This window comes from Amphibalanus amphitrite, unplaced genomic scaffold (genome assembly GCF_019059575.1).
Source record: "Amphibalanus amphitrite isolate SeventyFive unplaced genomic scaffold, NRLGWU_Aamphi_draft 000835F_arrow, whole genome shotgun sequence".
In the NCBI taxonomy this organism is placed as follows: domain Eukaryota; kingdom Metazoa; phylum Arthropoda; class Thecostraca; order Balanomorpha; family Balanidae; genus Amphibalanus; species Amphibalanus amphitrite.
Window position 1 is genome coordinate 160,683 of NW_024882329.1, and position 11,287 is coordinate 171,969.

General features: G+C 48.2%; 1 protein-coding gene and 1 long non-coding RNA gene across 5 annotated transcripts; one reads left to right on the forward strand and one right to left on the reverse strand.

Moving 5' to 3' along the window:
* Window positions 1–636: 636 nt before the first annotated feature.
* Window positions 637–4,191, forward strand: LOC122366872. 2 transcript variants are annotated; one of them, XR_006253961.1, is made up of 4 exons: window positions 655–1,122; window positions 2,218–2,381; window positions 2,728–2,805; window positions 3,532–4,191. XR_006253961.1 is itself a non-coding variant. In XM_043339512.1 (3 exons), the coding sequence occupies exons 1-3, from the start codon at window positions 1,049–1,051 to the stop codon at window positions 3,758–3,760; spliced, it is 381 nt and encodes a 126-aa protein (XP_043195447.1). In that variant the 5' UTR covers window positions 637–1,048; the 3' UTR covers window positions 3,761–4,191. The 2 variants fall into 2 exon arrangements, 1 of the variants encoding a protein (XP_043195447.1); XM_043339512.1 differs by lacking the exon at window positions 2,218–2,381 and having other exon boundaries at window positions 637–1,122.
* A 906-nt stretch (window positions 4,192–5,097) lies between these two features.
* On the reverse strand, window positions 5,098–11,272 carry LOC122366873. Of its 3 annotated transcripts, none has more exons than XR_006253962.1 (3): window positions 7,962–8,167; window positions 6,906–6,979; window positions 5,098–5,967 (listed from the first exon to the last, which is right to left on the reverse strand). It is a non-coding gene; the product is annotated as an uncharacterized LOC122366873 (long non-coding RNA). The 3 variants fall into 3 exon arrangements; XR_006253964.1 differs by lacking the exon at window positions 7,962–8,167 and adding an exon at window positions 11,238–11,272 and having other exon boundaries at window positions 5,787–5,967; XR_006253963.1 differs by lacking the exon at window positions 7,962–8,167 and adding an exon at window positions 7,909–7,945 and having other exon boundaries at window positions 5,787–5,967.
* Between the last annotated feature and the right edge of the window lie 15 nt (window positions 11,273–11,287).

Consider the following 11,287-nt stretch of genomic DNA (forward strand, 5'->3'; position numbering starts at 1 on the left):
GAGATAGCAGTTTTGTAGCCCTGTCCAATCTACAGCTTTTATGTTTTATCATTTTTCTGTATTTGCAAAGCTATAGGCCTGACAGCTCTTCCCGCGAAACCCTTTTTTGGGTCGAAAACGGCAGAACATGACGTCACTCTGACGTCATTTCCGGCCAACCTATCATAGCCTTTGGAAAAATTTTTGGTCACAATGTGTAAAATTGATGTCCGGGAGGGTACTGAAAGTTTGGTGACGATCGGCGCAGCGGTTCTGGAGATATATCGAAAAGTCTGGAGGGGGGGGGGGGCAAAAAATAGCCCCCCCCCCACCAGGGCGCGGGTTACGATGACGTTTGGTGTCTATTGCAGGCCCGAAGGGACTACTGATTCGTTCAGGCGATTCACGTGCCCATTTATGTCACTTATAGTGCAGGGGGGCCGGGCATCTTCCCCAACGCCAGGGGGCGTCTTTCCCACCCTGTGGGGTAAGATGCCCCCTTTCACTTCAAAGGGCCACCTTTAACATGGGGATTGAAACTGAGATAGCCATCTTGTAGCCCGTGTCCGAAAACCTCTCTGTTTACCTCCTTACGGCCGATTTCGGCCTCCATTCGTAGTTATCGGCAATTTTAAAAGAAAATATGCCAGGAATGCGTTCTTATCCCAGGAATGCGTTCTTATCCGACAATACAGCCACCCGCGGCGAGGCTTTGGTTTTTAACCAATCAGCTTGCAGCAGTACTGATCAGGCACGGATCCCTGTACTAGCGAGCAGACCACGAGCAGTTGCGTTATTTTTCGTTGTCTGTTCTGGCAATCGGCCGGCGGATGAACATCCGCAATCGAATCTTGAAATCCGTCGCGCTGATTGGTGATGAGTTTCATGAGCTACTTTCATGAGGTCTATGAAAGTAAACCTATGCTATGCCCTGAACAGATGACATCTCGTTTGGTAGCCAATTGCTAAAATGCATTTTTATCTTACGCAAGGCAGTATACCATATTTTATACCGTGGCTCTGATCCGAAATCAGGGCATTTTTGTTCGAACAAATACCTATAATAACGATGAAGAAGTGCGTGATCCGCGGAGCAAACGACCTACGTCGGGTCGGGACTGATATGCGTGTGACTGTGCACAAGTAAGTACCTAGGTACCTAGGTAGGTACCTAAATTCTTATTTATTGCAATGGCTCTTCTATTACTTTTGTTTTCACAGAACTCTCCCCTGGATTAGCAAACCCTTTTGAACTGTTCAGGCTTTCACAACTGAAATGCCAGACTGGATAAAAAAACGCAAGTTATGCCGAATATGTCATGCGAAGTGGCGTGATTGCGGCGTTGCCCCGAAAATTTCATCGCACATCCAGCATAATTTTGCATGCGTCAAATTCAGCGCATGGTGGCAGCTGAATTTTTAGGTGCAGGGTGACCGCATGGCGCATTATGTTTATGCAAATGGCTGTCACCGAATTTTTTGACACGCTGTGGTCAATCTAGCAGCAGACTTGCCCTGCGGGCGCTGGCAGGTCTGAAGAGAGTCGGAACTTCCGGCCTGGGCCTTGTTTCACCTTAAGATTCTACAGTCACAGTGTGCCACACAAATTGTGGTATTGGGTTTTCATGGGAACATTAACTAATTCAGACGCTCAGAAAGGGAAGAGCGTCTGACTCCGAGGCCCCGGAACGATCTGTCTGGTTGATATAGCCTTGGTCGGTAGATATGCACATGTGCTTTATGTAAAAGTGGCTTAATTTTGGTGCAAACAGGCACCCAACTTTCAGTGGAAATCATGCACTGGAATTTCAGCTCAAAATTGCTTGCTTCAAATTTTGGCGCATGAGGGGCTCACGGGCATCCGGCGTAGTGTATGGATGTTTTCCAGTCTGGCTGAAAGGCAGAACTCAGACACATTTATCCAGCCCTTCAAATCCCATTTCCTGGTTGTGGTAACACCTACCTTTCCATGGGGGTTTGGTTCATCTCTTGTCTACACAGTTTTCTTTCACTTATGTGCTGACAACAAAAGGAAACTCACCAGAGCCCAGTTTCACCAAGTGCGGTAAACTCAATTTGGGGTAAACTACCAAACTACCCCACTACTTAACTACAAAAACTACCCCAAAATTAAGTTTACCGCACTTGGTGAAACTGGGCTCAGTGGAGCTATTCAGCTTAATACACAGAGTATGTGTTGCATGGACTAAGCATGTGTTGACCCTTTTTTACTTTTAGGTTTCCGCTAAAAAAAGAAGTACAGAGAAAAGTGGATGAGGGTGTGTGGCATGACCAATGAGCCAAGACCACATGACCACTTAAACTTAACAAGAAGTGCGCACCATGATAAGCACAGTCAAAAACGTTTGCGTCTAAAGAACAGTGCTGTGCCGGATCAGAATGTAAGTTATTTTTTAAAAGTGATGAAAATGCCTGCAAAGTTATCAAAAGACTTTGAATATTGTTTTTGTAACACTTCACTCTAAAGTTATTCCTAGTACCAGACATTACAGCTTTAGTGCAGAGTCTTTATTTGTGATATTTTTAACCAAAAATTATTACTAGTGCCGAGCCCTTACAGCTTTACAGCCCTAGTACCTTGCCCTTATTTTTTATATTTTTTAGCCATTTCAACCTAACCGAATATCTGTATGTTTGTATGTTATTGTTTTGATCTGTATTTTATGCTACCTCCCTATAGGTAAGTTTTATTAAAACATGTGGTAACGGTGTGCTGATTTTTTACAGATTCCGTATACGCCTTGGGTTGCTGTCGCTGCTCGGTCACCCACAGATGAAAGTGATCAAGAAATGGACATCACTCAGGTAAGATTCAAGCGTCCTTTATTTTACACATAATACACTAAGCAGTAGCACCCTAACCGCAACATATGGGAATGCATTGCCTGGTGGGTGCCTACTGCCTACCTGTATGCCAAGTTTCAGCTAAATCGCCCCAGTAATTACAGAGTTATTGAAATGGGAACAAATTCGGCACCTCTTCTTTTTGCATTTTGCACGTGCAGTGGGGGTCACTCACATAGATCAAGAGCATCCGACCTTTGGTTGAAGGGGTGCAGCTACCCTACAAAATTTACCGCAAGACCGCCCAAGCGGCTGCTGAGATGAGCCTCTCAAAATCACTTCTTTTGCAACTTTTGACAAATAACGCCCTTGACTTTTCACGTGGCACGTGCCACGACGGTCCCTGTAATGTATCAAGAGTAGTCAATTACGGGGCAGAGGGAATAGGGCTAGCCAACAAAAAAAAAAGACCGCAGGCCAATCGGTCCAGCGGTTGCTGAGATATAAGCCTCTCAAAAGCGTTACAGGCCGGGCCGGGTCGGGCCGCTCATACTGAGCTTTTTCCGTGATATTGAAAAGACTTCGCTTCGCTCGCTCGCTCGTAATTAACAATTCATGGTTGACTATATGGATTAAGCTAAGTGATTGCGCTTTATTAGCACACTATCTAAGTAGCCCTTAATTGCTGCCGGTGCGTGGACTGTGAAAGTGAGCCGAGCTGTGACGCAAACCGTGCGCCTTTTTCAGGTGTGGGATCACTCGTGGAAGTTCACGGCGGATACGGAGCCGTGCATGCAGCTCTGGTTCGATCCTGCTCAGGGAAGCCCCAATGACGCCGTGGCGCGCATCTGGGCTGAGCGGGTGGTGGCTGGCGGCCGGTGCGCGGGCGCTGCCGCGTGGCTGGTGGCCGCGGCCCTGGCGGCAGCGGCCCGCTCCTGACCCGGTCGCCCTGTGCCGAGCACAGAGCGCCGACTGAGGTCAGTCTTGTGATCGAGCTTCCGCGCCGGAGGTGGAACAGGTGGAGCTGGCGGTCACCTGCGCGGGCTCGGCGGCCTGTAAGCCGTGCCGAGACGAACCGCGACACTCTTGCTAGATCTGCACCCCATTGTAATCTTCTGTAGTCGATATTCGGTAGGTACTCAATGCTCATTTTTCTGATATTAGACGAGTGGCGGGTTTTGATGTTACATTGGAGACTGCTGTCTCGGGTGGCCCGACAGTGTTCGATTGTGGTGTAATGTAGATACATAGACGGGATGCCGCGGCTCGGATTCGTAGCTGGACTACCATGTGCCTGTCGATTGAGATGCTTTGCCTGGCGATTGAGATGATTCGGGGCGCGGCCCCACACTGACGCCATGGTGCAATGAGTGACTGGCGACAACTAAGCAATTATGTACTTTTGTAGAACACATGTTTTCATGGATACGAGAGGCAGTCCTTTTTTCGCTAGCAGTCATTTGGTTCACGATACTTTCGATACCGACAAATATGTTCGGGCGGCCGGTCCGTCCACAGCTAATGCGTGCTTGCCCGCCGATGCCTAACGGAGCGCTGTGCTGTCTACGCTCACTGGTCGCTGGCCCGAGAGCCGTTCGGTTGCTGCTGTTAAAACAGTTCTCACAAAAACACGCTGGCTGGCTGCCAGTTCTTCACCAATGAGAGGCCCAGTAGCATCAGCAGGTAGCATTGTTTAATATTACTATTCCATTTTGTTTACCCATATGTCCGACCTAGAGCCGACTGGTAAAAAGCGGCAACCGAGCAGCCCTCCGCAGCGCTGCAGATCATGTACGCTCGATTATACACAATACATATATGTGTCTTTCTTGCACACAGAGACATGACGTTTTGTAGAGCTTTTATATCGCTTGTGGCTGAAAGGAATATTGTACATTTTAGAGCTTTCATATACGCGAGAAAATATGGTGCAAAAAAACATTTATGAAGCCTGTTGAATTTTAAAGGTTGTTGGGGCATTTCACAGACTGTGTCGGTGGGCAGGGCAGCCCGGCCCCGGCCGCCGCCGCCGCCGCCGCCTCCTTCACTGGTATGTGGCAGGGACGGAAGCTTCGTATTGATATACCGGGGTGCAACTCAAGCAGCATATCACCTATCAAACAACCTTCGGTTATGAAGTGAATGAAAACTAAATATTATGTATAACTGTGATCTGCGCTGCGGTGTTTCCAAAGTGGAGGAAGTACGGGGAGCTGGACCCGGACTCGATGAGCCCTCTACTACGGATCTGGGTCTTCGCAGCTGATCGTCTGTGAATGAGAGATCATATGATACCAATGCATACCGAACGGATCAAAAACAGTGCCATTATATATTTGCAATTCTACAGCTTTACGTAAGCCCATCCTAGTGAATGCATTAATACGCGTTGATTTGACAACTGACATCCGGTTGAAGGTGTTTTTTTTTTCGGCCAACAGCCGGCCAGCAGTTGTTGCAGGCCGGCCTCGTTGGGAAGCAGGTTCATTTTCCGACAGCCACTGCGTGCGGAAGCACTCTCTGATGGCGCGGACGGCGCGCGCCGGCTCCTGTTTCTGTAACGTGTAGAGGCGGGTGTCGAGCAGCTGGGCGCGTAGCGGGCGGTCCTCGAGCACGCGGAACGCGGCCGGCTGGCGCGGGTACAGGCGCTCCCTAAACAGTAGGCTCGAGTGGTGGCAGTCGAGCGTCGCGGCGCGGCAGAGCGCGCGGCGCGGCCGCCGTCTGTTCCAGCTCGGCGTCGGCGCGCCCCTCGGCGAACAGCAGGTGCAGCTGACGGTCGGCCAGGCAGAAGCCGCTGATGCCAGGTGTGCTGACGTCGCCGGGCCGGCGCGGCGCGGCGCCCTCGGCCGCCGCCGGGCTGGGCGGCTCGTTGAGCTGCTGGATGAGCTGCAGCACGCCGCTGCGCTGCAGGCCGCGCTGCGAGACGACGGCCAGCAGGCGGCCGTAGGCGCAGCGCGCCGGCGCCGGCCGCGGCAGCAGGTCCAGCGGCACGGCCAGCGACACGAAGACGGACAGCTGCGCCGCCGACTGCAGCAGCTGCAGCGGCCCGAACGGCGGCGGACACGTGCCGCGCTCAATGTCGGCCGCCGGAGAGGCAGCCGGTCCGGCCGGCACCGCTGTCAGCGGCACCTCCACACTGAGCAGACGCACGCCGCGCGTCAGGGCAGAGACGTCCACCACCACCTGCCGCGCACACAGAGGGCCGACAGTGGTGACAGCGCGCGGCGGGTCAGACCTCACAGTGGGGATAGCGGCAGCGGGTCAGACACCCTTATAGAACAGCACGGGGCGGAGCGGACAAAAGAGGACGAGGAGACGGTCATACAGCCGACTGAGGTCCGGGCACCGACTGACTCAAAGTGCTGAACATGTCACACATTTCTAAATGGCTTCTGTAGGACGGAATAGTGTCTCTTCCTTCCAAGGCTTACTTGCAGAATAATATGGAAAGACACAATTTTACAAGTTGTGTTTTTATGACATAAGTTCTTTATAACATTTCAACACGCAAACATCATACCTTGACAATTGTTCACGATGAAGATCATGCAGGAACATTTCATATTTAGTCACCCTTGATTATTTTGTTGATAGTGATGCGAAAGGCAAATTACCAAAGTATATATTTGCAATTATTTGAGCTAATAATTTCAACTTTTTTTGTGTTGAAAATTGACTTTTGAAACAATAAAGGCAAATGAATTATCAGTGTCTGGAAAGGTGCAATGCTGAAAGCTTCTTATTACATTCTAATTTATATCTAAAGCTTTGTGATATCCAAACTCTCAGAAATAACCAAGGACGTAACCAAGGAGGGGGGGAGGGGCACGGGAGCCATGCCCTCGTGCCCCTTCCCCCCTCGGTGATGGCGATTTTTTTTTAAATAAAAACAGCTGTGACACACCCCCAAAATAGTGGGCCTAATCAGAGAAATTTTCCTTTTTTGGAGGGGGTACAACACTAGGCCACAACCTGTGACCCCCCCCCCCTGAGCAAAATCCTGGCTACGTGCCTGGAAATAACAAAGCACATCCTATCCTTTGATGTTGGACGCAAGAGCCAAGTTGCTACGCGCCCTAACCCATAACAACAACAACATCCTATCCTTTGATGCCACTTACCAGCAGCTTTGCGCACTACCAAACAGCCACCTTTGGGCCTTTGTTGTTCTTGTTTTGGGCATTGTCAGTGGTAACTGGAAATAATCAGACATGATGGTCAGAGTAGGGAATGTGACTACAACAAAAATCATTTCATTCCTATAAAATAGACATGATTTAATAGAAGACCTTCTTCTTAAGAAAGTGTGTCATGGATACCAGCTAATCTGTATGGTATTTATCTCCAGTATTATTATATAGGTATAACAATTATCACCACCCGCCACCATTGAATGTAGGTTTTAGGTTGTAGGTTGTAGGTGGTAGGTTGGGTATCAGTAAAGCTGGTGTCACCGTCAGCGCTAACCGGTAAATGTGTAGATAAAAGGAATCTTAAAAACAATCTAACCTAACCTAACCTTACCTACTGACCTGCAACCTACCTACCCACAACCTACCAAACTAATATACGCTGACAGTGATGCCAGCTTTACCAATGCCGTACGTTGTAGGTTGTAGGTAAGGCTAGGTCAGGTAAGATTATGTTTCATTATATATTTACTGAGAAGACGGCTGAATGCTCTTGAGACGTGGCTATACATTTACATTTTGTAAGTAATTTTCAGGTTTCAATGAATATTTCCTAGTGGAATGTTTTGAAAACCATTCTAAATGATGACCTTTAGCATTCCATAGTACTTTAAAGCTAATTAACCACATCGCCAATGCTAGGTCACATTGCATGCCTACTTCCACCGGCAGCTCCATGGGATATATGATAGGCAGGGGTAAATGGAATATTTTTTATTAATATTCTTGAAGAAAATTATAGGCATGAAAAGAAGATGATCTGCCTTTGAGATTGATATGTGATGCCTACTTTGGAGGAACATAATCATAATAATTACACAATCATAAAAAATGTAATGTAACCAAACAGCCGCTTATGCCGCAAAATGAGAATCAAGCCAATCACTGAGGACAAACAATTTCAAACCACCAAAACTATATTCTTGCTATTCACCAATAATCCTAAAATAGCGTTCCATGGCCATTATGTCCATCTTTCACCCTTACCTTCGACAGATAACTAGCGCCACGGGCAAACACACGGGGCGACAAGTTGTTTACAACCGCTACAGTCCGACGAGTCTATCCTCCTCAAGGCTGATTGGCTTGAGTGTGACGTCATTGCTATGACATCATACAGTAGCTGCGGTAGAGAGTATAAACATAGTACCAATATGTTAAATAGTTTGAAATACTTTTTAGCGAATTATGCACTTCTGGCACCGGTTTTGAAAAGAAAATGGAAAATAATAATGTCAAAATAAAAACCAACGATATCTTCATATTTCAAGAAGGTGGCACTTTTCCTTTAATAGCAAAAAAAAGTTATCATATTTCAGGCACGAAAGTGTGATATTTTTGGAGAAAAATGATGTCGGCTTCTGTTGAAATTCCAAGTTTTTGCTTTCTGAATTCTGATCGTCATTTTCGAATGATATATGACATAGTAAAACCCTGGGCATATTTCCCCACTCTCCCCTACCTATCTTCACGAGTGATTCAGACGTGATATGATGTTTTTCGTACTCCAGCGTAGATGGGTAGCCATACGGCTTCCACGGTTGATAGTGATGACATCAGTCATCAGTCGTCTGAATCACAACACAGAGTGATTCAGACGCAAATCAAATGTATTAGGTAAGACTTTGTTCCTAAATACCTACATGTGTGAGACGCCAGCATTCCCGAAAACATAATCAAAGCAAGCTAAGTGATTAGAGGTCTGGCGGCAGTCTGTCCCCTGCAAGGCCGTATAAGAGGTCCCCTGCTCGTAACCAAGGCCATATATAGTGGGCCGTATAGGCCGTATATAACCAAGGCTCGTAACATTCACAGGGACACCAATTTTTATGGTAGCTGTCCATAGGCGTCGCCAGAGATTGTCGGTTGGGGGGGCAAAATCAACTTTTGTGTCAAAACTTGCCTTTCCCCAGTCTTTACTCACTCGTTTTACATATCATTCGACGCGCAATGGTGCGAGGAATCCGATGGTCACAAAGGTTTCCTTCTAGCTATGACATGTAATTTTTTACAGAAAAATTCGAAATTTTGAAATTTCATAACAAAACGACTGGTAGAATTATAGTGGCTGCGATTGCCGACGCACTGCAGAGGGCCCCTGTGCAGACGCTCGACGCTCATGATCATTACCCATTAAGAGGTGAAAAACGCTCCATTTAATCGGATCACCCTGCTAGCACCTCCATTCACGCATGCATGCAGAGGTTTTACGTGAAATGCATAGGACTTATCCCAGCCGCCGATTGTAGCTAAGTTGGGCATTCGGCGGAGAGTGAATGTCGGAAGTGTGAATCGGAATTCGGAAGTAATTCATCTTTGCTTCAGTGAGATGAAGTGCTTTGTTCACTCGAGTGTGAACAAAAGTTTCTCGTTTTTCGTGTGAAGGGAAGCGCTGCAAACGCGAACAAAAACTGTTAAACGGAACCAAAAGTAACGCACGGCATAGCGGCAAGGGATCCCGTAGAGATAGGTTTGTGACTTCCAGGCCATTTCAGGCCACTCAGGGTCAGTACTGACTCTCAGAGCCTGCTTAGGATCCCGGAGATCGACGTGGGTCACCTCAAATATTTACGTGTACGTGGTACTTTAGGGCTTTCCGAGCCCAAGGTGGGGCCCTCAGAAGCAGTGTGGGCGGCGGGCGCTAAGAGACTAGGCTCAGGGTGAGCCTGGAGCCCTCGGATAGCAGTGTGAACCCTCGGGGTCTGTGTCGAATCCCTAAGGACCCTACGTAGGGACATAATAAACATGTGTTGCGGACCTCAGAGGGACACGTGGGCTGTGACCCCTCAGATGCCGGCTTGGGGTTGGCAAAGTCTGTCGCCTCAAAAATTTGGCTGAACTATCAGAGGCCAGTTAAGGTTCTCAGAAATGTTCGAAGGCTCAAAGATCCCTGTATGGGCCCTCAGAGAACATGAACACCAGTGGGACTTTCAGAGGCCGGTTTGGGCCCTCTGAAAGCTTCTTTAGGGCTCACTGGAGCTCCTTAGGAGCCTTTGTTTAAAGCAAGCTCATGAGCCCTGCGACACTTGTACGGTAGGTACTTAAGCCTGTCGCAGACATTTGACGAGTTGAGAAAGGCCCCGAAGATTTCGTTTCACGCTTTGAACAAAAATTGTGTCAGTACTCCAAAACTTATGAAAATCAGCTGTAAAATGTAATAAAGAACGAACTAGGAACATGTAATGAATCACAGCATTAACATTTCCGAGTCTGGACTCGGAGTCTTGAAGATTTTGGCGACTGCGAGTCAGACTCTGGTTTGAACTGCACGCTCAAACCGAGTCTGACCTCACAGGCATTCTCAGAAAGGTTCTCAACAACAGGCATTCTCATTTTTTCCCGACTCCAAAATCTCATCGGATCTGTATCGATGTCAGGGGGCATAGGCGGCGGAACGATTTGAGACAAGGGGGGGCACCATGGCTCAAGGAGCCAAACCTAGGGTACCCCCAAATCCTGTTTTCTCATCGGATTTAGGCCACTTATTTTTCGTCACAGCCCTGACACGATGATTTTTTTTATTTTTTTTTTACTAAACAAAAATGAACATCTCTTTGTGGGGGCATATGCACCCACAATCCTGAATTATGCCCCCACAATGATGAAAATGCACCCACAAGTCTTTTACAAGGCTGCAAGCGTCCTTTCGAGAGCACGGTGCCCTTCGCTGCTCTAACGGCGTCCTCCTGACTGTCTCGCGTTCATGGATAATACGAGTACAGCGTTTTTAATCACTCGGCGCCCTTTTACGAGAATGGCGCCCTTTTCATGATCTCAAGGCGCCCTCGTAACCAGGTCTGGCGCCCCCACGTCCCCACCAACGTAGCACTACTGACTGTGCGGCGCCCTTCTGGCCTCTTAGCGCCCCTGGACCACATAGCGTTTTCAATCACTCGGCGCCCTCCTAAGAGAATGGCGCCCTTTTCATCGTCTCACGGCGCCCTCGTAAACGTCTGGCGCCTCCATATTTGGTGCCCCTCCTACTGGATGGCGCCTCTCTACATCTTTTTTTACGTCCTTCTATTCAGTTTCCACTTTTAAGCGTGTATTTGCTTAGTCAGACACGTCACTTGAAGCGCCCTTCGGCTAGCAATGTTATCAAATTCGGTGTTAATTTAGGCTCCCACATAAAGAATATCCATCGCGCCCCAAAACGGCCTGGCGCCGGGCGCCCCTACATGGCTGGGCACCCACAATCATTTTAGGAAAATTACACCCCTGCCCTGCCCGTATGTTTGGTTAACTTTAAAGGGACCCTCCCACCTTAACATTAGTTTTGAGTTGAGATAGCCAAGTTTGCGGCCAGGCTCAGA